The 23,064-nt window shown below is 41.6% G+C and overlaps 1 protein-coding gene across 3 annotated transcripts in view; it reads right to left on the bottom strand.

Moving 5' to 3' along the window:
- Positions 1–23,064, bottom strand: part of Kif1b (kinesin family member 1B) — a 152,246-nt gene that overhangs the window by 120,496 nt on the left and 8,686 nt on the right. For all 3 annotated transcript variants that reach the window (XM_042695678.1, XM_042695675.1, XM_042695676.1), the window contains exon 2: positions 8,264–8,442. In XM_042695678.1, the coding sequence (XP_042551612.1) occupies positions 8,264–8,369 (106 nt within the window). In that variant the 5' untranslated portion in view covers positions 8,370–8,442. The remainder of the gene's footprint in view (positions 1–8,263; positions 8,443–23,064) is intronic.

Raw genomic sequence — 23,064 nt, 5'->3', positions numbered from 1 at the left:
CCAAACATGATCCTCAGATCTTAGCCCCTTGAGTAGCTAGGATTAAAGGCGTAAGCCACTGGTACCCAACAATAATGTTATTTTGATTATTGAGCCCTAGAAAATAAGGCAGTCAAAACAAGATTGGTATTTAAAAGCCTTTTTATTTTCCAGAATAAAGGCTTTATCTATTATCTTAAAGTCTCTAATGTAGTAATTACACTGTTGCTTGAAAACTACTAACATTTTGCCTCCAACTATAATTTACATATCAGCATGGCAACCCTAATTTTATATTAACTTTTCTCACAAAGCATGTTTGAGGCTTGCTAATGGGCCAAGTACAGTAGTGTGAGCCTATAATTCCAGTACTTAGAAAGCAGAAACTGGACAATGAATCTGAAGCCAGCCTGGGAAACTGTCTCAAAAAAATGATAAAAATGTGACATGGGCACCAGTGGCTCATGCCTTTTATCCTAGCTACTCAGGTTAGATCTAAGGATCATGGTTGGAAGCCAGCCCAGGCAAAAAAGTCCTTGAGATTCTTTTTTTGGGGGGGGGGGTCGTGGGGCCTGAACTCTGGACCTGGGTGCTGTCCCTCAGTTCTTCAGCTCAAGGCTAGGGCTCTACCACTTTAGCCACAGCGCCACTTCTGGCTTTTTTCTTTTTGCTTATGTGGTGCTGAGGAATCGAACCCAGGGCCTCATGCATGCAAGGCAAGCGCTCTACCACTGAGCCAACTTCCCAGCCCCGTCCTTGAGATTCTTATCTCCAATAAACTACTCAAAAAAAAACTGTAAGTGATGGCTCAAATGGTAGAGTACTCACCTGGAGCAAAAGAGGCTCAGGGACTGTGCCCAGGGCCAGACTTCAAGCCCTAGGACCAGGGGGAAAAAAAAAATCTGTGACATATTTAGTATAAAGCCTCTCATAAGAGCACACCATTTATATTTCAAAACCACAAAATCAAGCCAGAGGCCAGTGGCTCACGCCTGTCATCCTAGCTACTCAGGAGGCTGAGATCTGAGGATAGAGGTTCAAAGCCAGCCCAGGCAACAAAGTCTATGAGACTCTTATCTCCAATAAACTACTAGAAAAACAGGAAGTGACACTGTAGCTCAAGTGGTAGAGCACTAGCCTTGAGCTGAAGTGCTAAGGGACAGCACTCAGGCCCAGAGTTCAAGCCCTAGGACTGACATAAATAAATAAATAAACCAACCACAAAATCAAAACCTATAGGCAATCTCTTCTGGAGCATTCTCACAATCATAAACTTTTGGCAATATAATAAAGTGAAATAAAGCCTATTGTCATAAAGTTTCTTAACCATTTCAAATAACAAACTTAAATTCCTAATCTTTCAAAACAGGCATAAATGCACTAAATGTGTTTACCACATACAAAAAATTCAGTGTATTATAAGAAAAAAACCTACCTCTTAAGTGTCACAGTGTGACTACTCATGAAAAATATGCTAGTCTTTTTTTCAATTTCTCAAAGCTGGGTGTGGTAGTATACGCCACAGTACTTGGGAGGCCAAGGTAAGAGGATCTTGAGTTTGAGGTCAGCCTATGTTTCATAGTGAGAATCTATCTCCAAAAATAAAAACTGGGGCTGGGAAGGTGGCTCAGTGATAGAGCGCTTGCCTTGCATGCATGAGGCCCTGGGTTCGATTCTTCTGCACCACATAAGAAAAAAGCAAAAAGCTGGAAGTGGCACTGTGGCTCAAGTGGTAGAGCGCTAGCCTTGAACTGAAGAGCTGAGGGACAGCGCCCAGGCCCAGAGTTCAGGCCCCACGATCAGATACCACCCCCCAAAAAAAAAAAAAAATACAAAAAAAAAATCTCAGTAATTCTGCTCTTAAGCAAAATTTGAATGATTTTTAAAAGGAGATGAGTGGGCTGGAAATGTGGCTTAGTAGTAAAATGCTTACCTAGTATGCATGAAGCCCTGGGAAAAAGCAGAAGTGGGCTGTGGCTCAAACGGTAGAATGCTAGTCTTGAGCAAAAGAAGCTCAGGAACAGTGCCCGAGCCTGAGTTCAAGCCCCAGGACTGGCAAAAGACAACAAAAAGGAGATGACTTAAAGACCTAGATCTTACTAAGACTTAAGTGCCCAGATTTCTAAATTAATAATTATGACCTCCCACCCCTTTTTATGATTTCCTTCCAGCTGTAAGAGACGGCTGGAGACGTGGTTCCATAGTGGATTGCATGCCTAGCATACCATAAGCCCTGGAGAGGGAGACGACAGAGAGGGAAGGAAAAAGATAAGATGTCAAAGTGAATTTTAACAGTTGAATTCAAAGAAGACACACATTCTATACTACTGCACAGAATAGTAAGACAGTAAGTCTTCGGTGGTAGTACTCAGAGCACAGAAGACAAGACTGTGGGCTCTAGGGCCAGACAGCCAAGTTCATTTTCTAGTTCTCCCAATTCCCACAAGTGTGAGCCAGCACTGCTGGTTTCACAGCCTTCTTGAAATAAGACAACTGGAGCACCACATAGAACTGAGGACTGAGTGAAGTAAGTCTCTTTTTTTTTTTTTTTGGGTCCGGTCGTGGGCCTGAACTCTGGGCCTGGGCACTGCCCTCAGCTCTTCAGCTCAAGGCTAGCGCTCTACCACTTGAGCCACAGCGCCACTTCCGGCTTTTGTCTTTTTGCTTATGTGGTGCTAAGGAATCGAACCCAGAGCCTCATGCATGCAAGGCAAGGGCTCTACCACTGAGCCAACTTCCCAGCCCTGAGTGAAGTAAGTCTCTAAGTCATAAGTATGCCTGGTACAGCTTGTTTGTTGCTGTTAATTAGTAACCATAGTATTTTTCCCCAATAAAAGGCAATTTAAAAAGGAAGGGTTTTTGTTTTTCCCATCACCCATTTTCATAGTGAAAGGAACTCTCTGGTATCAGCCCAGAACAATGTCTGCAAAAACAATCAGCATAGTTAAATCATTTCCTCATTGTATTGCTTCTGCTAATTCTGGCCCTTCAGCGGTCCAGTCTGCCAAAACAAAGGGCTTCTCAGGAACTTCCTACCTTTCCCCTCCTAGTATCCACTCTTTAGATGCATACATACTACTTCAGTTCTTTAAGTAGAGATGTATGTTTCAGACAAAACAAAAATCTCGCTAGGCGCAGGTGGCTCACACCTGTAATCCTAGCTACTCAGAGGGAGGCTGACATCGGAGGATTGCATGTCAAAGCCAGCCCGGGCAGTAAAGTTTGTGAGACTCTTATCTCCAATAAAATACTAGAAAACCGGAAGTGGCAGTGTGACTCAAGCAATAGAGCGCTCACCTTGAGCTGAAGAGCTCAGGTACAGCGACAGGCCCAGAGTTCAAGCCTCACAACCAACAACAACAACAACAACAACAAAAAAAAAATCTCAGAAAGTGCAGTGATTTGTTCCTTACATTTACTGAACAACAAAAATTTGCTATTCTGTATTCTTACCACATTTTATTATTTATTTATTTATTTATTTTGTCGGTCGTGGGACTTGAACTCTGGGCTTGGGCGCTGTCCCTGTGCTCTTCAGCTCAAGGGGAGCGCTCTACCGCTTGAGCCACAGCACCACTTCCTCCTACCACATTTTATACACTACCTTCATTCTAAACAATGCAAGTAAGAAAAGTTTTTAGCCTATTATAATATACATACCTTCACAGGCCAAAAATGAAATCTCTGAATGCGTACCTTCCCTAACACAGGACAGGAAGCTGACTGGAACTCACAGTAACTGCCTCCAGACTTTGCTAACTCCCAACATGCCACACACATCACCAGGAAACTTTCAGAAACAATCAGCACATATTATTACTGGAATGAACTTTCAAAAATGAAATCCTATACCCTTAGGGAAGGAATACAAGGGCACAATGCCTATGTGCCTCTGATATAAAATAATATTTATGAAATGAACTCTAGGAAATAGAAATGGGTTTTTTTTATTTTTTTTCCTTTTCTTTTTGTTTTGTTTGTTTGTTTATCTGTATTTGGGAGGGTAAGGGGGAAGCCACAGAAATGGAGGGGCAAAGGGTGAACTATACAACTAGTAGGTGGAGATGGGAGGGAAAAACTAGGAAGGAGTGAGGGAAGGGGTGAATTGTCCAAAAAGAAATGTACTCATTACCTAACTTAAGTAACTGTAACTCCTCTGTACATCACCTTTATAGTATTCAAAAAATTAACATTAAGAAAAATGAACTCCTAACTTCTGTTGAGAGTTGCACAAGGCAATAAATTTTTTTAAGAAAACACTAGGGGGATGGGAATGTGGCTTAGTGGTAGAGTGTCTACCTAGCATGCATGAAGCCCTGGGTTCAATTCCTCAGTACCACATAAACAGAAAAAGCTAGAAGTAGCACTGTGGCTCAACTGGTAGAGTACTAGACTTGAGCAAATGAAGCTCAAGGACAGTGCTCAGACCCTGAATTCAAGACCCAGGGCTAGCAAAAAACAAAAACAAAAACACCATTGGGAATACTTGTATTTTTCTATAAGGAACCAACTAAAGCACATCTAAAGACAACTTCAAAGTATAGTTTAAATCTAATCGACTCTATTTCAAACAGTGAGACCATTAAGTGCAATACAATGAAGAAAAACTATATATCTGTCTTAGCTGCTTTGGCTGATAAAAACAACTTAATTTTATCTGCAGAAGTTTACGTTAGTAAGCCTGCCTTACTCACAGATAGATGTTACATAGTTTTGACCAAGTATGGTTAAAAATATAGATTTCTAAAACAAATAAAAAGTTCATGTGAGCTGGGCACTGGTGGTTCATGCCTATAATCCTAGCTACTTAGCAGGCTTAGATCTGAAGATCATAGTTGAAAACCAGCCTGAGAAGTCCATGAAACTCATCTCTAATTCACCACCAGAAAACCAGAAGTGGCTCTGAGGCTCAAAGTGATAGAGCACTAGCCTTGAGCAAAAAAGAACTCAGAGACAGTACCTGGGCCCTGAGTTCAAGCCCCAGGACCAGAAAAAAAAAAAAGTTCAAAAGAAAAAAGAATTCTCAGGGCTGGGAAGGTGGCTCAGTGGTATAGTGCTTGCCTGGCATGCATGGAGCCCTGGGTTTGATTCCTCAGCACCACCTAGGCAGAAAAAGCCAGAAATAGTGTTGTGGCTCAAGTGGTAGAGCTGAGGGGCAGTGCCCAGGCCCAGAGTTCAGGCCCCATGACCAACAAAAAAAAAAAGGGGGGGTGGGGAGGGCTGGGAAGGTAGCTCAGCGGTAGAGTGCTTGCCTTGCATGCATGAGGCCCTGGGTTCGATTCCTCAGCACCACATAAGCAAAAAGAAAAAAGCCGGAAGTGGTGCTGTGGATCAAATGGTAGAGTGCTAGCCTTGAGCTGAAGAGCTGAGGGATAGCGCCCAGGCCCAGAGTTCAGGCCCCACACCGGACCCAAAAAAAACCAAAAAACCTTATAGAAGCCAGGAGCCAGTGGTTCACACCTGTAATCGTAACTACTCAGGAGGCTAAGATCTGAAGATAGCGGTTCAAAGTCAGCCCAGGCAGGAAAGTCCCTGAAACTCTCATCTCCAATAAACCATCAGAAAACTGGAAGTGGTGCTGTGGCTCAAGTGGTAGAGAGCTAGCCTTGAGCTGAAGAGCTCTGGGACAGTGCTCAAGACCCATCACTGACCAAAAAAAAAAAAAAATTATAGAATTCTCCTAAGCCATAAAGGGCAGGTAATTTGCTTAATTTAAATGTTACGATGAAAAGCTAAGATTTGTTCAAAGGAAGTATCATCAGTGGAAGCTGGATTATGTTATGAGAAAAAATGAATCAAAGATCCTCAGAATTTAAGATAAAGAACATGGAGCCGGCACCAGTGGCTGATACCTGAATCCTAGCTAGTCAGGAGGCTGAGATCTGAGGATCACAGTTCAAAGCCAGCCTGGCAGGAAAGTCTGTGAGACTCTTATCTCCAATAAACCACTAGAAAACTGGAAGTGGTGCTATGGCTCAAGTGGTAGAGCACTTGTCTTAAGCTAAAGAGTGCAGGGACAGCGTTCCTGCCCAGAGTTCAAGCCCACAATGGACAAAAAAAAAAAGTTAAAGAACATGAAATAGGTCTAGTTTTTGGTGAGCAGTATCAATGTGTACAAAAGTAATTTTTGTGACAGAATGTGGGCTTAGTCTAGATGGTTTAAAGTTAAGAATGCTCAGATTTACTGAGCATAAAATGTAAGTAAACTTCAATATTTTTAGAGTACTATACCAGAATCTATGCATTCTGAGTAAGCAGTTTTTCCTGAAGCAGTCTCCTTGAGTCCATATGTCCATGAATACCAGGGATCTACTTTATAATGTAATAAAAAAAAAAAAAAAACCAGCTGCAATGCTGGGCACCAGTGGCTCACATCTGAGATCTGAGGACCATGGTTCAAAGCCAGGCAGGAAAGTCCGAGAGATTCTTATCTCCAATAAACCACTAGAAAACCAGAAGTGGCACAGTGGCTCAAGTGGTAGAGCGCTTGCCTTGAGCTGAAGAGAGTAGGGACAGTGCCCAGGCCCAGAGTTCAAGCCCCACAACCGACAAAAAACAAAAAACAAACAAACAAAAAAAGCCATTTGTATATGCTCAGGACTCCAAAATGTCAAGGTTATAATGTCTATTTGTGCCATGGAAAACCATTTCCTTTGAGACCAATACCCAGCTACTACTTGTTTTTCAGACATCATACATTCCCTTAAGTATTTTTTTACACTTATTTACTTCTGTCTGCAATCAGCTATCATTCCTGTGAGCAGAATTCTCGGTCAGTCTGCCATTACAGTGGCCTTCTAATGCAGCAAACACACGTGGCTATAGTATATTCATTTCATTTCTCAGTATTTCCAAAATGTATATACTCCCAATATAAGCCCAATGGGTTTTCTTAAGCCATTCCTTTTTCTAATCCTAGTACAAATGCCTCACTTAAAATTATTAGGATTGCATACTAGTCAAAGTAAGAAATGGCCATATACAGAAATTTCTGGAGGAAGATTTCTCATATGATAGATAAAATCATTCTCATACAAAGTTATCTGCATTCTAAGAACAGATATTCTACCAAAGAATCAAATCCTTTGAGCCATGATAAAGTAGGTATTTGGCTAAAATAATTAACCTTAAACTTTCAGGGATAATTCCTTTAACGAACTTCTTGTTTTTTCAGCAGACTGACACTAAAGTCACAAACCTTATCTATTGGCATTTTATGTCCCAAAAGACAATGTGTTATGGCCAGTTCGTCTAAAGTACCATTATGTGGCTTTACCATACCACTAACTTAACAAGCTACAATTTGGAAAATTTTCCTAAGTATATTGAATATTTAACTTAAATCCTACTCACTCCTCAAGGTCTAGCTTAAACACCATTTTCATTGATAAATCCGTACACCTGCCCTTTCCCAAATGTCCATTTGCAGGGCTGGGGAGGTGGCTCAGTGGTAGAGCACTTGCCTTGCATACATGAGGCCCTGGGTTCAATTCCTCAGCACCACATAAGCAAAAAGAAAAAAAACCGGAAGTGGTGCCATGGCTCAAGTGGTAGAGCGCTAGCCTTGAGCTGAAGAGCTGAGGGACAGCGCCCAGGCCCAGAGTTCAGGCCCCACGACCAGACCCCTCCCCCCCCCCAAAAAATGTACATTTGCACTTTTCTATTTTGTTTTTCTGAGACAGGGCCCCACTATGCACCCTAGGCAAGCCTCAAAGTCACTATGTAGCCCAGGCTGTCCTTGAACTCACAATCTTCCTTCCTCAGACTTCCAAATGCTGGGATTTTAGGCAACAGCATGCCAGACAGTTTATTATGTATCAGTACACCCTTTGTCAACTCAACTACTATAAGGTAGGAAGGTAAGTTTTAAGACCATCCTGGCAAGCTCAAGTGCTATTTAAAATTGAGAAAGAAAAACAATTACTCTTGGGACCTTAATAGGTATATATCACTTCAGAATTTAGTAAAAGAATGAGTTTGCACCTTTAGTGTCATTAAGGTATCAACTTACTAAACATTAACACTAGCTAGATTTGTTGTTGCTCAGGAATTCTCAAGTGCAGAGAAAACATGGCTCCATATTAAAGCACTGCACAGTAAACATCTCAGAGGGAAAACATTCAAAGGACCATTCAGACTAGCAATGTTCAAAGCATTAACATGCAGGTGGTTCACTTACTCTGACAGCATGAAGAGAAGGGAGGCAGGGAGGAGCGGAAGTTGAGCTAGGTGTCGAGGGAGGAGAGAGAGGTGAGATGTGACCATGTAAACAGCAAGTACTCACTGGTAGAGTTGCCCTGCATCTGAATGATGCACTTGGACTCCTTGCTGGTCTCTCGCGAGTTGAAGGGCCTCACCCGGACAGCCACCTTCACTGAGGCTCCTGACATTCTGATGGCTTTATAATTTGTATGCAGTCCCGAAAAGAAGAATCAAATGTTCTTTTGAAGTTATGCTCCTTTCCTTTAAAAAAAAAAAAGTCCACATAAGGTAATCAGAATTGGAATATAAGGAAATGCAAGCTATTTTAAGCACAAAGAGCTACTATTTCCGTTTGTTTCCATTTGTAAAACCCTCATCCCTCTCTCTCCTATAAATGATCAATTCTAAATAATAAATGATCAACTATCAAGGTCAGAGGGCCTTGAACTCAGGGCCTGGGCACTGTCCCTGAGCTTTTTTTGCTAAGGAAATGCTCTACCACTTTGAGTATTGGCACCACTTCTGGTTGTCTGGTGGTTAATTGGAGATAAGAGTCTCATGGATTCTCCTGACAGTACTGGCTTTGAACCTGAATCCTCAGAACTCAGCCCCATGTAGCTAAGATTACAGGCACGAGTCTACCTCTCTCGGTGAAAACAGCTTTCCAATTATCTCTTTCTTACCTAAAAAGTACCTTAACTGATAATCTTTGAAAAAAATAATAAATAAAATAACATGCTTTACTTTCTTCTTTTTTACTTTGTTTTTTGATCAAACTTCAGTTAATATATGATAAACATGCCCAACACTGGTGGCTCACACTTGTAATTCTAGCTACTCAGGAGGCTGAGATCTGAGGATCATGATTTGAAGCCACCCCAGGCAGTAAAGTCTATAAGACTTATCTCCAAAAAACTACCAAAACAGCTGGAAGTGGAGCTGTGCTCAAGTGATAGAGTGCTTGAGCAAAAAGAAGCTCCAGGACAGCACCCAAGCCCTGAGTTCAAGCCCCAGATCCAGAAACAACAACAACAACAACAAAGGTGCTACAGGAAAAATGTCAACATGTCAGAAGAATAATTTTCCTCTGTACAGAAAAAAATCAACACCATTCTTCTATGGGAGAAATAAAAACCCACGTAAATAATTTCTACAAGAAACAGATCTCCCTCGTCAGGAAGAAATTAATGCTCTATTCCCCATAAAAAAAAACCTCTCCAAGAAGAACCACACAACAGAAAAAGCTCACAAAGAAAAGTATTCAGCAGTCCAATTATCAAGGAAACAAAAGAACTTAAATGTAATCATTTTTCCACATAATTAAGATTAGAAATGGTAATCTTCAAATGCAAAACACTGTCAAGGCTTATTTGGAGGGGAGGGGGAAGGAAAATAAAACCCCCAAAGTCACTACATCTCATTATCTTATCTAATTTTTTTAATATCATCACTATTTTGAAGTTACTGCTTTTTGGGACATCTTTAGTCCACCTCATATTAGTTCAGACTGCTAAGAGAAATCTTGTCTGTGTGCTAGCATTTAGGACAATACTTGGTGCAAAAACTCTAGTGTCTATTCAAGGAAAGAGTTAATGAATTTTATTTTCCAGGTGTGACAATCATCTGTTTAAATTAGTTGATTTGCTGGCTTTTTGTTTCAAGTGATTAAGATATTTTTAACAATCTTTTTTTTTTTTTTGGTCAGTCCTGGGGCTTGAACTTGGGGGGCCTGGGCGCTGCCCTGAGCTCTTTTGCACAAGGCTAGCACTCTAGCACTTTGAACCAAGCTCCACTTCCATTTTTCTGGTGGTTCATTGGAGATAAGAGTCTCACAGACTTTCCTGCCTGGGCTGGCTTTGAACCATGATCAACAGATCTCAGCTTCCTGAGTAGCTAGGATTATAGGCATGAACCATCCCAGCATTAGTTTTTTTATATATGCTCTTTTTTCAGTTTTCACATTAAATGGATAATTCTTTAACATATCAAATATACTTGATATGTTATTTTAATGTTATTTTTAACATATTTTCCAAATAAAAACTTATAGTTATTAACTCTCCCAATTAATGTTGCATGTCTTATATCCTATATGTCAAAAAAGAATAAAGAATTTAGCCAGGCACTGGTGGTGTACTTAGATGGCTGAGATCTGAGGATTGTGGTTCAAAGCCAGCTCTGGAAGGAAAAATCTGTGAGACTCTTATCTCTAATTAACCACCAGAAAACCAGAAGTGGCCTTGTGGCTCCAAGTAGTCGAGGACTAGCCTTGAGCCAAAGAGCTCAAGGACAGCGCCCAGGCCCTGAGTTTAAGCTCCACAACAGATAAATAAGTAAATAAATAAATAAAGTATTTAGAAAAAGCAAGATATGAAAGACACTGCTGGCTGAGGATGTAGCTCAGTGTAGAACACTAGTCCATGTGATTAACATGCACAGGCCATGGGTCTGACCCTCAGCAGTGCAAAAGGGTGGGGAAGGAATTATTGTTCACGCTAACTACTCAGGAAGCTGTGACTGAAGGATCAAAAGTTCAAGCCAAAGTCAGGTGGTTCATGAATGTATGCTTAGCTACTTGGGATGCTGAGATTGGGACAACTAAGGTTCAAGCCCAGCCAGTGCAGGAAACTTCACATGTCCTCTTCTCAATGGAGAACTGGTACTCTGTTTTACCTAAGCTAAGACTAGAAGCCTAACAAAGGTGGACTACACCCAGGCACACTCCTGGGTAATGAAAACCAATCTCAACCAGCAGAAAACAGCTAGAGGTATGGCTCAGTAGTAAGTGTGCCTGCTTAACAATTACAAGGCCCAGAGCTCAAACCCCAGTACTACCAAAAAAAAGAAAATCAAAGTTTAAGGCCAATCAGGGCAACATATTAAGACCTTGTCTCAAAATAAAAAAGCTCAGTGGTGGGGCTGGGAAGGTGGCTCAGTGGTAGAGCGCTTGCCTTGTATGCATGAGGCCCCGGGTTCGATTCCTCAGCACCACATAAGCAGAAAAAGAAAAAAAGCCGGAAGTGGCACAGTGGCTCAAGTGGTAGAGCGCTAGCCTTCAGCTGAAGAGCTGAGGGACAGTGTCCAGGCCCAGAGTTCAGGCCCCACGACCGGACCAAAAAAAAAAAAAGCTCAGTGGTTCTGGGTTCAATCCTCAGTGTTATAAAATCAAAATCAAACCCACCAAAAACCACCAAAGTATTCCTCCAGAGTTTCCTTTGATGTATGGTCAACCATCTCAACTTTTAACAATTCTGTGTGGTCCAGGATGCCCTGGAACTGTTAATCCTCCTGCCTCAACCTTTCAAGGGATGAGATTATAGACATGCACCACTATGCCTGGCTCTAATATTCCCGCTTCTATCATCATTCTCCCAAGTTTCAACATATAAGCCTTGGAATCTTCTTTCCTTACCTTTGAATCCATGTATTAATGTTATTCATGAAAAAACCATAGGAAAACTATCCAGACATAAATTTGCATTTTCTGTTCTTTCCTCTCCCACTCTCTCACAGGCCCTTATTCTAAATCCATGTCCTTACAACCACATGCCTAGAATACTTGTGATGAATGAACTATTCTTTGAGCTTTCAATTTCTGATCCAATAGTTCCAGAGGGCTGCACAAAACAGAATGGGTGGGGGTGGGGTCTCTGGAAAAGCAAATGACTCATCCTAGTTAGAATTCAACAGTTTTTAGTAGGCCCAGCATAAGTTAGATTTTTAGGTTAGGTTAGGGGGTGGGGAGGCTTGTTTTTTCATTTTTCAAAGATTCTGTTGCAGATCCCAAGCCAAAAACCATGGCTTACCCATGCGCCAATGGTGCCTGTTCTTGCACACTTCCTTACTACTTTCCCCTACTTTTCTTACTATGACACTGCCCAAATCCAAGCAGGCCTCTTCCAAAATGTTTTAATCCAAACACTACAGAATGAGTGGTATTTCTACAGGGCTTGTAGTTTCAAATACATTGTGAGATCACTGCATCACATTTCATGACTGTAAACTATCATGCATGGTTCTTTAACAGCTTCTCAAAATGGAAATCCTATTCCTTCAAATATCTCTGAGCTTGGACCCCATGGAAAAAAGCAGCTAATTTTGGGCTGGAATGCATGATTCAAGTAGCTGACTACCTACCTACCAAGCACAAGGCCTTGAAGTCAAATTCCAGTAATGGCACACACAAAAAGAAAGGAAGAAGGGGCTGGGAAGGCAGCTCAGTGGTAGAGCGCTTGCTTTGCATGCATGAGGCCCTGGGTTCGATTCCTCAGCACCACATAAGCAGAAAAAGCTGGAAGTAGCGCTATGGCTCAAGTGGTAGAGCACTTGCCTTGAGCTGAAGAGCTGAGGGACAGCACCCAGGCCCAGAGTTCAGGCCCCATGACTGACCAAAAAAAAAAAAAAAAAAGAAAAGAAGAAGAAGAAGAAGGAAGAGAAGGGGAGTGAGAAAGGGGAAGTGGGGGGAGGGAGAGAGGATAGAGGGACTTGAAATACAGGAAGTTGTATTCATGATGATACTGTAGAAAAATCTCATGTCTAGGCTGAAGGTATAGTTCAGTGGCAAAACACTTGTCTATCATACATGAGGTAGCACACACACAAAGGAAATCCTCAATATTCTAAAAAGTTGTAAATATAAGAACTAAATCTGTATTTGTGTGTATGTCCTATATAAAATTAGTCCTGTATAAAAAACAGTCCATGAGGGTAGGTTTTTCTTTTCAGAAAAATGTCACTAATAAACATGGAAGAAATGAATTCAGATTTTCATCTTTTTCCTACCCTCCTGCTATAAAGGTTTTCTGTCCCAATCCTCACTGGTGACTAAAATGCATGCCACAGAAGGTTGGTTGATAGGGAACTATTATGGATTAGTCTGAAAACACCTGAATCAAATGATGTGTCTGGACATCACTAGAAGCAGGACACTGAAGCAGTGTGTGCCTCCAACAGGAATCATACACTACTTCTTAAATATTCTCGCTTCACTACTTTAAATTAAAAAAAAAAAAAAAAAGTTAGCCAGGAGCCAGTAGCTCATGCCTGCAATCCTAGCTATTCAAGAGGCTGAGATCTGAGAATGTGGTTGGAAGCCAGCCCCAACAGTAAAGTCTATGAGACTCTGATCTCCAATTAATCATCAAAAAAGCCAGAAGTGAAGCTGTGTCTTAAGTGGTAGGCTACAAGCCTTGAGCAAAAAACTTAAGGACAGCACCCAGGGCCTGAGTTCAAGCCCTAAGAAAGGCTCAAAAAAAAAAAAAAAAGGGGGGCTGGGAAGGTAGCTCAGTGGTAGAGCGCTTGCCTTGCACGCCTGAGGCCCTGGGTTCGATTCCTCAGCACCATATAAGCAAAAAGAAAAAAGCTGGAAGTGGTGCTGTGGCTCAAGTGGTAGAGTACTAGCCTTGAGCTGAAGAGCTGAGGGACAGTACCCAGGCCCAGCGTTCAGGCCCCACGACCAGACCCAAAAAAAAAAAAAAAAAAATTTAAAAAAAAAGTTAGAATCAATCATTTGATCTTAGTTTAAAAGACATATACAGCAAAGAAGCAATTTATGTGACGCATCAAAGATGACAGCAGCCAAAACCAGAATATGGGAAATTTTATAGAACAAAGTCCTCAGTTTCTTCACTATAAATAGCATAATTGAGACATAATTTTGAAAATACATTTACATATACAGCAATGAAAGAAATAAGTGACAAAATGTTGTTATTCAATATGAATATTACTAAATACGTAAGTTTTTAAAACAAAAAATTTTTTTGTGTTCTACACAATGCTTCTCACAACTAAGCAGCAAAAGCGGAACCCTTGGGGCTGGGAAGGTGGCTCAGTGGTAGAGAGCTTGCCTTGCATGCATGAGGCCCTGGGTTCGATTCCTCAGCACTACATAAGCAAAAAGAAAAAAGCCAGAAGTGGCGCTGTGGCTCAAGTGGTAGAGCGCTAGTCTTGAGCTGAAGAGCTGAAGGACAGCGCCCAGGTCCAGAGTTCAGGCCCCACGACTGGACCCAAAAAAAAAAAAAGCTGATCCCTCTTTGCTGGGGTTTTGACATAAAGTACTATGATTTCTAACTATGAACCAAAACACTAATGTCTTTAGCATCTCATTACCCATGTACATTCATCTTTCCATATATAGCATTCCTCTACTTTGCTATCCTGCCAGCATTTATTCAACCTCACAAAGTTAAAAAAAAAAATCTCTCTTCCAACCAGTTCTTTGCCTCTCTTCTATTTCATTTAATGCTTCCACCATTCTCCTGTTTCCACTAGCTAAACATAAATTAAAATGCTTGTTTCTTCCATCTGTCTACTCAGTACCAAATTAATGGCTTCTCTCTCATTTCTACCACCACAACCTTCAATACTTGTTAGGCCTTCAATACTTTCTTCCTAGGCAGACTGTTTTCTTGCTGCCTCACTCATACTCCACAATATTCCCCTTGTTATCAGCTCTGCCGATACTACAGGACACCACCTGATTTTTCTTCTCGCAGGGCAGGTCCATTTCTGTCATTGCCCACTAGAAAACCCTGCTTCTCCACTATCTACCAAACTACCATTCAAAGCGTTCTGTAACATAAACCACCAACTTTCAACATGCCCACAAAACACTGCCTTCCATCCATATTCCCTAACCACCATCCACCAGCAGGCTTCCAGAACCATCTCAAGGTTTTCCTTTGCCCCAAGTTCCTTTACCCACGATGATAAATGATATTAAAACCGATTTGGGAGAAGTGTGCGGTGACTCACATCTGTAATTCCAATTACTTTTCCTGGCAGAGATCAGGAAGATGGACATTCCAGGCCAATTTGGGCAAAATGTCAGTGAGACCTCTCTCAACAAATAAGCCCAACACCAGACACCAATGACTCATGTCTGTAATCACAGCTACTCTGGTGGTTGAGTCTGAGAATTGTAGTTCAAAGCTTGGGGCAGAAAAGCCTATGACTCTTATCTCTAATTAATCACCAAAAAGCTGGAAGAGGTAGAATGCTAGTTTTGAGTGAAAAAGTTAAGGGACAGTGCCTCGGCCCTAAAGGCAAGCCTCAGTATGGGCACAACATCTACGACCTCTCCAAGAAAACAACAGCTTTGCTGGAGAAATAGATAGGAAAGTGGTGGTCCAAGATGGCCCTGGGCACAAACAAGAGACCTTATCTGAAAAATAACTAAAGCAAAAAAGGGCCAGGCACATATATCTCAAGCAATAGAAGCCTGCACTGAAAACACAAAGCCCTGAGTTCAAATCCCAATATCACAGGGAAAAAATAAAAATAAAGACAAAACACCTTGATTTGGCTCAGGTATTCTCCCCCTAATCCATAATATTGTCTATGGCCTTCTCTTTTTTCCAAAATCCAATTGGGTTTTCTAGGATGCCTGCTTACAAGCTCCCTATCTCTGATAAGATTTCTTTCTCAACCTTCTAAATTAAATGCAACTGCTTCTCTATTTACCATTCTTCAGGGGCTGGGAAGGTGGCTCAGAAGTAGAGCCCTTGCCTTGCATGCCTGAGGCCCTGGGTTTGATTCCTCAGCACCACCTAAACAAAAAGAAAAAAGCCGGAAGTGGCGCTGTGGCTCAAGTGGTAGAGCGCTAGCCTTGAGCTGAAGAGCTGAGGGACAGCGCCCAGGCCCAGAGTTCAGGCCCCACAACCGGACCCAAAAAAAAAATTCAATTCATTGACCTTACCCCAGACAGAATTGTTTTCTTGTTCCTGCTACAGACTGTAAATTTCTTTTTCTTTTTTTTTTTCAGTCATGGGGCTTGAACTCTGGGCTTGGGCGTTGTCCCTGCACTCTTCAGCTCAAGGCTAGAACTCTACCACTTGAGCCACAGCGTCACTTCCTGTTTTTGAGTGTTTTATTGGCGAAAAGAGTCTCATGGACTTTCCTGACTGGCTGGCTTTGAATTGCAATCCTCAGATCTCAGCCTCCTGAGTAGCTAGGATTACAGGCGTGAGCCACCGGGCACCCAGCTAATTTCTTGAAGACAAGAACAATCTTAAGTCAAGTTTCTAGTCTTCAGGGTTCTGAATATAGTAGTTAATTTTATTGTTGAATTCCTATGCTCAAAAGCCTAATTAAATGTTATTCATACGTTAAAACATGTTATATTTATGTTCAAAGGTTCTGTGCCTAACATCCCATAAAGAAATCCAATATACAAACCTAGTCTGAAAATTACAAGCAAAATTGTTGTCTTACAGTAAGAACAGGAAAAGTGAGGGGAAGGAAATTAATGAGCACAGTTGTCAGTAATAATCTAGAATTGTTTCACCAAAGAAATGCTACAGTTGCTGGGTGCTGGTGGCTCATGCCTGTAATCCTTGCTACCCAGGAGGCTGAGATCTGAGGATTGTGGTTCAAAGCCAGCCTGGGCAGGAAAGACTGTGAAACTCCTATCTCCAATAAACCACCAGAAAACCGGAAGTGGCGTTGTAGCTCAAGTGGTACAGCGCTTGCCTTGAGCTGAAGAGCTGAGGGACAGGGCCCAGGCCCAGAGTTCAAGCCCCAGGACTGACAAAAGAAAGAAAGAAATGCTACAGTTACCGATGGCTGGAGGGATGCAAATGCTGTGCTTCCAAATACTGTGTCCAGAAGAAATAGTTTCTATTTCAGGGTAGTCTGAATATTTTATTTTACTATTATGCTTTTTATTCTTAGGATTTAATCATCTTATAAAATACACTTTAAAAGTATATCAAACCAGGTACCCAAGAGAAAAAAAATGGTATTAATAAAAACCATAAGTTCTTTCAAAAAAAGGTCAGTATCACCATAAATGATTATTTTCAAATTCCTTTGTCATTAAAAAGCTAATAGTGGGTTGAGAATGTGGCTTAGTGGTAGAGTGTTTGCCTAGCATGCACAAAGCCCTGGGTTCAATTCCTCAGTATCACATAAATAGAAAAAGCCTGAAATGGAGCTGTGGCTCAAGTGGTAGAGTACTAGCCTTGAGCAAAATAAGCTCAGAGACAGTGCCCAGGCCCTGAGTTCAAGCCGCAAGATTGGGGGGAAGAAAAAAAGGTAACAATCATCCTTTTTAGAAGCAATATATGCATTTTTAAATTATTTTCCCACAGAACAAAAATAAAAGTAGAAATAAGATGAAAAAAAAACTTTCTCACAACAACCTGAACTAAATACATATTTTTCCAGATTTAACTCTCCTATGGTAAAACTGCAACCAATTCACAAATGAGTTAATATTTTATATTAGATAACTATAGAAAGAGTTACTTTGGGCCTGGGAAGGTGGCTCAGTGGTAGAGCGCTTGCCTTGCATGCCTGAGGCCCTGGGTTCGATTCCTCAGCACCACATAAGCAAAAAGAAAAAAGCTGGAAATGGCACTGTGGCTCAAGTGGTAGAGCGCTAGCCTTGAGCTGAAGAGCTGAGGGACAGCGCCCAGGCCCAGAGTTCAGGCCCTACAACCGGACCCAAAAAAAAAAAAAAAAAAAAAAGAAAGAGTTACTTTGTTAATTTCCTACTACTCTAAAGAATACCTTTTTTTATTTTTTTGTGTTCGTCCTGGGACTTGAACTCAGGGCATTATCCCTGAGCTTTTATGCTCAAGGCTAGCACTATACCACTTGGACTACCGCTCCATTTCCCTTTTTTTTTTTTCCTTTGGTGTTTAATTGGACATGAGAGTCTTACAGACTTTCTTGCCCTGGCTATCTTTAAACAAAGTCCTCAGGAATCAGCCTAATAGCTAGTATTACAGGTATGAGCCCCTAAAGCCAGGTTATCTAAACAGTTCCTTTAGAACAGATGTCTAACAAAACTTTTCATCTTCAAAACTCCTTGGTCCAGGCAGGGAACTGGTGGCTCATACCTGTAATCCTAGCTACTCAAGAGGCTAAGACCTGCAGAATCATGGTTCCAAGCCAGCCCAGGCAGAAAGCTCTATGAGATTCCCTGTCCAATTAACTAGCAAAAAGGAGTACTGGAGGTATGGCTCAAGCTGAGCAAGTTCAAGGTCCAGAGTTCAAGCTTCAAATATAGTACATGTGTACACAAAAACTAGCTTCTCCTTTAGAAAAACCACCTTTTTTTCTTTTCTTTCTTTCTTTTTTTTTTTTGTCGTCATGGGGCTTGAACTCTGGGCCTGGGCACTGGCCCTCAGCTCTTCAGCTCAAGCCAAGCACTCTACCACTTGAGCCACAGCGCCACTTCCAGTTTTCAGGTGGTTAATTGGAGATAAGTCTCACAGACATCCTGCCCAAGCTGGCTTTGAACGGCGATCCTCAGATCTCAGCCTCCTGAGTAGCTAAGATTACAGGCATGAGCCACTGGCACCCAGCTAGAAAAATCACTTATTAAGCCTGAAATTAAGATGAAAATCTGGTGAGAAAGAATTTCTGAGTATTTTTAAGATATTACAGGACAATATTTCTGAATAATTAGCATAAAGTATGTTTTTAAATCTTTGAAGATCTAGGAAAAGAAGGCAGACAGGAAAGGTAACCAAAAGTGCTCTGAGTCACTTACACAGCCTGGGTTCTAGACTGTTTCTGTTTTCCTTCCTTACAACATACAACTAGAAGCATTAAGAAAGTGGAATGTAGCAAAAATTCCAGAAGCATTCACTAACATTAAAGGGACAATAAAACATTTAGGTCCAATTTATTTGAATATTTCTCAATAATTTTTGCTTAATTGCTTAACTTTGATTTTGTGGAACTGCCATTTACTCTCAAAAGTAGCATGGATTATTAAGAGTCAAAAGAGAAACTAAATTGATCTTTCAGCAGGAATAAACAATACCAGGGTTTTATGGTTTTTTATTTCTTTTTTGGGGGGTGTTGTTACTGTTGTTCATATTCCTAAAACAGAGATTCGTTCACATCATTCCCTCTTCTTAAAAATCAACTACTAAAGCCAGGCACTGGTGGCTCATACCTGTACTCCTAGCTACTCTGGAGGCTGAGATCTGAGGACCACAGTTCAAAACCAGCCCAGGCAGGAAAATCCTCAAAACTCTTATTTCCAATTAACCACCACAAAAGCCAGAAGTGGAACTGTGGCTCAAGTGGTAGAGCACTTACCTTGAGTGAAAAAGCTCAGAGAAGTACCTAAAGCCCTCAGTTCAAGCCCTAGGACCACGCGTGCGCACGCACACACACACACACACACACACACACACACACACACACACACACACACACTACTGAGCTTGGGCACCGGTGATTCACGGCTGTAATCTTAGCTATTCTGGCTAAGGATCGGAGGACTGAGGCTGGAAGCCAGCCCAGGCAGGAAAGTCTATGAGACTCTTATCTCCAATTAATTACCAAAAAGCTGGAAGTGGAACTGTGAAGTGGCAGAGAGCTAGCCTTTAGCAAAAGACCCGGAGTGCCAGCCTAGTACCACACCAGAAAACAAAAACAAACCCTTTCACTAGTCCCCACAGCAGAACCAGAAAGTCCAAAGGCCTTTATCAGTACCTATTTCACTAGTCTCCACATTCACTGCCCAGCTCCTAGGCACTTTGTTTACTAGCTACTGATTACACTACACATCAGATTCCTAGAAATCCATTCTCTCTTCTCAGCCTATTATATATAAATGCTCCTGTCTTTCAAGGAGCATTGTGATACATTCCTTAATAGTTAGCTTTCTGTGTACAAAGTCATACTTTCTTTCTGTTTGCTCCTTAAAAGGGCTCTACTGAAAAGCTAGATGTGGTACACACCTGTATCCCAGCACACAAGAAGCTGAGGTAGGAAGATTATGAGTTTGAAGCCAGTTGACCTTGGACTACAGAGTTGAGAACTTTAAAAAAAAAAAAAGAAAAACAAACAAACAGATATCAGTAGCTCAAGCCTATTATCCAAGCTACTCAGGAGGCTGAGATCTGAGGATCACAGTTTGAAGCCAGCCCAAGCAAAAAAATCTGTGAGACTTATCTCCAAAATGCAAGAAGTACTGGTATGCCACACACAGCTGAGCACCAACTTTGAGTGAAAAGGCTGAGAGGGAGTGCAAGGCTCTGACTTGTCAAGCCCCAAGTACCAGCACAAAACTAGAGGGAGGGGCGTGGCTCAAGTGGTACAAGGTACACTTAGCAAGCATGAAATCATGAGTTCAAAGGTTAGTATCATCAAAAAGTAAAATAAAAACCCACTGACTCATCATTTTTTATGTACTTCATTTTCATTGTTGTGGTCACTTCAGTTAGCTCCTATATATTGATTCAGTGTGTGCTTTTAAGAGTTTTTTAACCAATATATTATCTTCATATATAGTTCATTATCAGCTCAATTTGCTAAGAGTACCTGACATAAATGAAGAATCTATTTTTAAAATAATCTTGCTAAGCACTCGAAGCTCACACATGTAATCCTAACTACTCAGAGAATTGATGACTGCAGTTCAAAGCCAGTCCAGACAGTACATGATTTTTTATTTTTTGTTTTATTTATTTTTTTTGCCAGTTCTGGGGCTTGAACTGGATGCCATCCCTGAGCTCTTGTTTTGGGGTTTTTAGGGGTTTTTTTTGCCAGTCCTGGGGCTTGAACTCAAGGCCTGGGCACTGTCACTGAGCTTCTTTTGCTCAACACTCGCACTCTACCACTTGAGCCTCACCATTTCCAGCCTTTTCTGTGTATATGGTACTGAGGAATTGCACCCAGGGCTTCATACTTGCTACGCAAGTATTCTACCACTAAGCCACATTTCCAGCCCCCTGAGTTTCTTTTGTTCAAAGCTAGAGCTCACTCCACCATTTGAGCCACAATGCCACTCCCAGCTTTTTCCAAATACTTTATTAGAGATAGTCTCATGGACGTTTCTGCCCAGGCTGGCTTCAAACTGAGAGCTTCAGATCTCAGTATCCTGAGCATCTAGGATTAACTTCAAATAACCACTAAAAGCCAGAAATGGAGCTGTGGCTCAAGTAATACAGTGCCAGCTTTGAGCATAAATGCTAAGGGACAGCACCCAGGCCCTGAGTTCAAGACCCAGTACTAGCAAAAGAAGAAAGAAAGACAGAGGGAGGGGAAAGAGAGGGAGGGAAGGAAGACAGTGACAGAGAAAGGAAAAAAGAAAGAGAAAGAGAGAAAAAAAAAGAAAGGAAGGAAGGAAGGAAATATTCACTGAATGCATTTTTAAGGAATTAATTAGAAAATAAGTTTCTATAGTAGAGAGCCCCTTTTGAGATGTTATGAAAAATTCCTTCTATAACATTTTGGAATTTGTCTAAAAGATTCTATGGGGACCAAGCAGGTGTTAGGACCCAACACTGTATCATTGATAGTGGTTTTGCCTATAAAATGGCCATCAAATATCTAGGAATTTGTGGATAAAATATCTCTGTATTCTTCATCTTTGACTAAATAGATAAAAACTCAGCCGTACTGTGAAAGTGCAAAATGGATCCATGTCAAGAAGACTGCTTTCTGTGCTCTAACTGAATGCCAAAAATGACAAGATTTTCAGTCTCCGATGTGGCTAAAGAGGCTCAGGCTCCCTATGTGGACATGTGTGTGTCTATCTCCTCTCTCCCTCCCTCTTCCACCTCTTGTGGGCTTGAAGTCAGGGCTTGGGCGCTGTTCCTGAGCTTTTCTGCTGAAGGCTAGCACTCTACCACGTGAGTCACAGCTCTATTTCCAGCTTTTTGCTGGTTAATTGGAAATAAAGAGGCTTACAGATTTTCCTGTCTGGGGTGGCTTTGAGCCACTGACACCCAGTGTCAAGCTCTCTGTTAATCACTATCAAAACAACCTGATGATTTGCCAGGCTGGTGGCCCACAAGCAACCAAAAACACAACCTGATGAAATTTTTACTTTTCAGACACATATCCTCCTGACACCCAATTTAAACAACCAAGTCTCATTTTCGCAGGTGACACTATATTATTCCCATAAACTAAGGTGTGTCAAGGAACAGCTGCTACTATGGCTCATGGATTAAACTGTTCTAAAGTAACTTGCTTTGTCTTTTTGAATTTCTTTAGGTGGGGCCAAATCCAAATTTAGGCAGTACTAAACTCCAGCTGGGCATTGGTGGCTCATGCCAGTAATCCTAGCTATTTGAGAGGCTGAATTATGACGATGGTGGTTCAAAGCCCAGGCAGGAAAGTCCGTGAAACTCTTATCTCCAATTACTTATCAAAAAGCTGGAAGTGGAGCTGTGGCTCAAGTGGAAGAGTGCTAGCCTTGAGCAAAAAAAGCTCAGAGAGAGTTCTCAGGACCTGAGTTTAAGCCCTAGCACCAGTCAAAAACAAAAATCAAAACCCTCCACTTGGGGGAAGGAGAAAAACAAATCGTTTAAATAGGGATACAGGCGGACCCATTGTAACAATGAGATGTACAAGTCGTTATGTCCAAAGCGAACTTTACAACTTTGGTGGGGGGGGGGGGGGGAGGGGAGCAGGGAAGATTGGGCCAGGGCAGGGAGGATGGGAAGGGGAAACAAAGGAGGAGGCTAAAATGCTTGATAAGAAATGTACTCATTGGGACTGGGAAGGTGGCTCAGTGGTAGAGCGCTTGCCTTGCATGCATGAGGCCCTGGGTTCGATTCCTCAGCATCACATAAGTAGAAAAAAGCTGGAAGTGGCGCTGTGGCTCAAGTGGTAGAGCACTAGCCCTGAGCTGAAGAGATGAGGGACAGTGCCCAGGCCCAGAGTTCAGGCCCCACGACTGGCAAAAAGAAAAAAAAAATGTACTCATTGTCTTGCCCATGTAATTGTAACCCCTCTGTACAGTATGTTCACAATAAAAAAAAAAACCTCCACTTTAGTAAGTTAACTAGTACTAACAATTCTGTGGCTAGGTGATACATACACATAACACACACACACACACAAACACACAAACACACACATATAAATGATATATATAAATGATATATGCCGGGAACCAGTGGCTCA

The sequence above is a fragment of the Dipodomys spectabilis genome, unplaced genomic scaffold, assembly GCF_019054845.1.
Source record: "Dipodomys spectabilis isolate Male_0828 unplaced genomic scaffold, ASM1905484v1 ptg000188l, whole genome shotgun sequence".
Classification (NCBI taxonomy): Eukaryota; Metazoa; Chordata; class Mammalia; order Rodentia; family Heteromyidae; genus Dipodomys; species Dipodomys spectabilis.
Note: the sequence above shows the minus strand (reverse complement) of the source record. Positions and strands in the feature narration are given on the sequence as shown.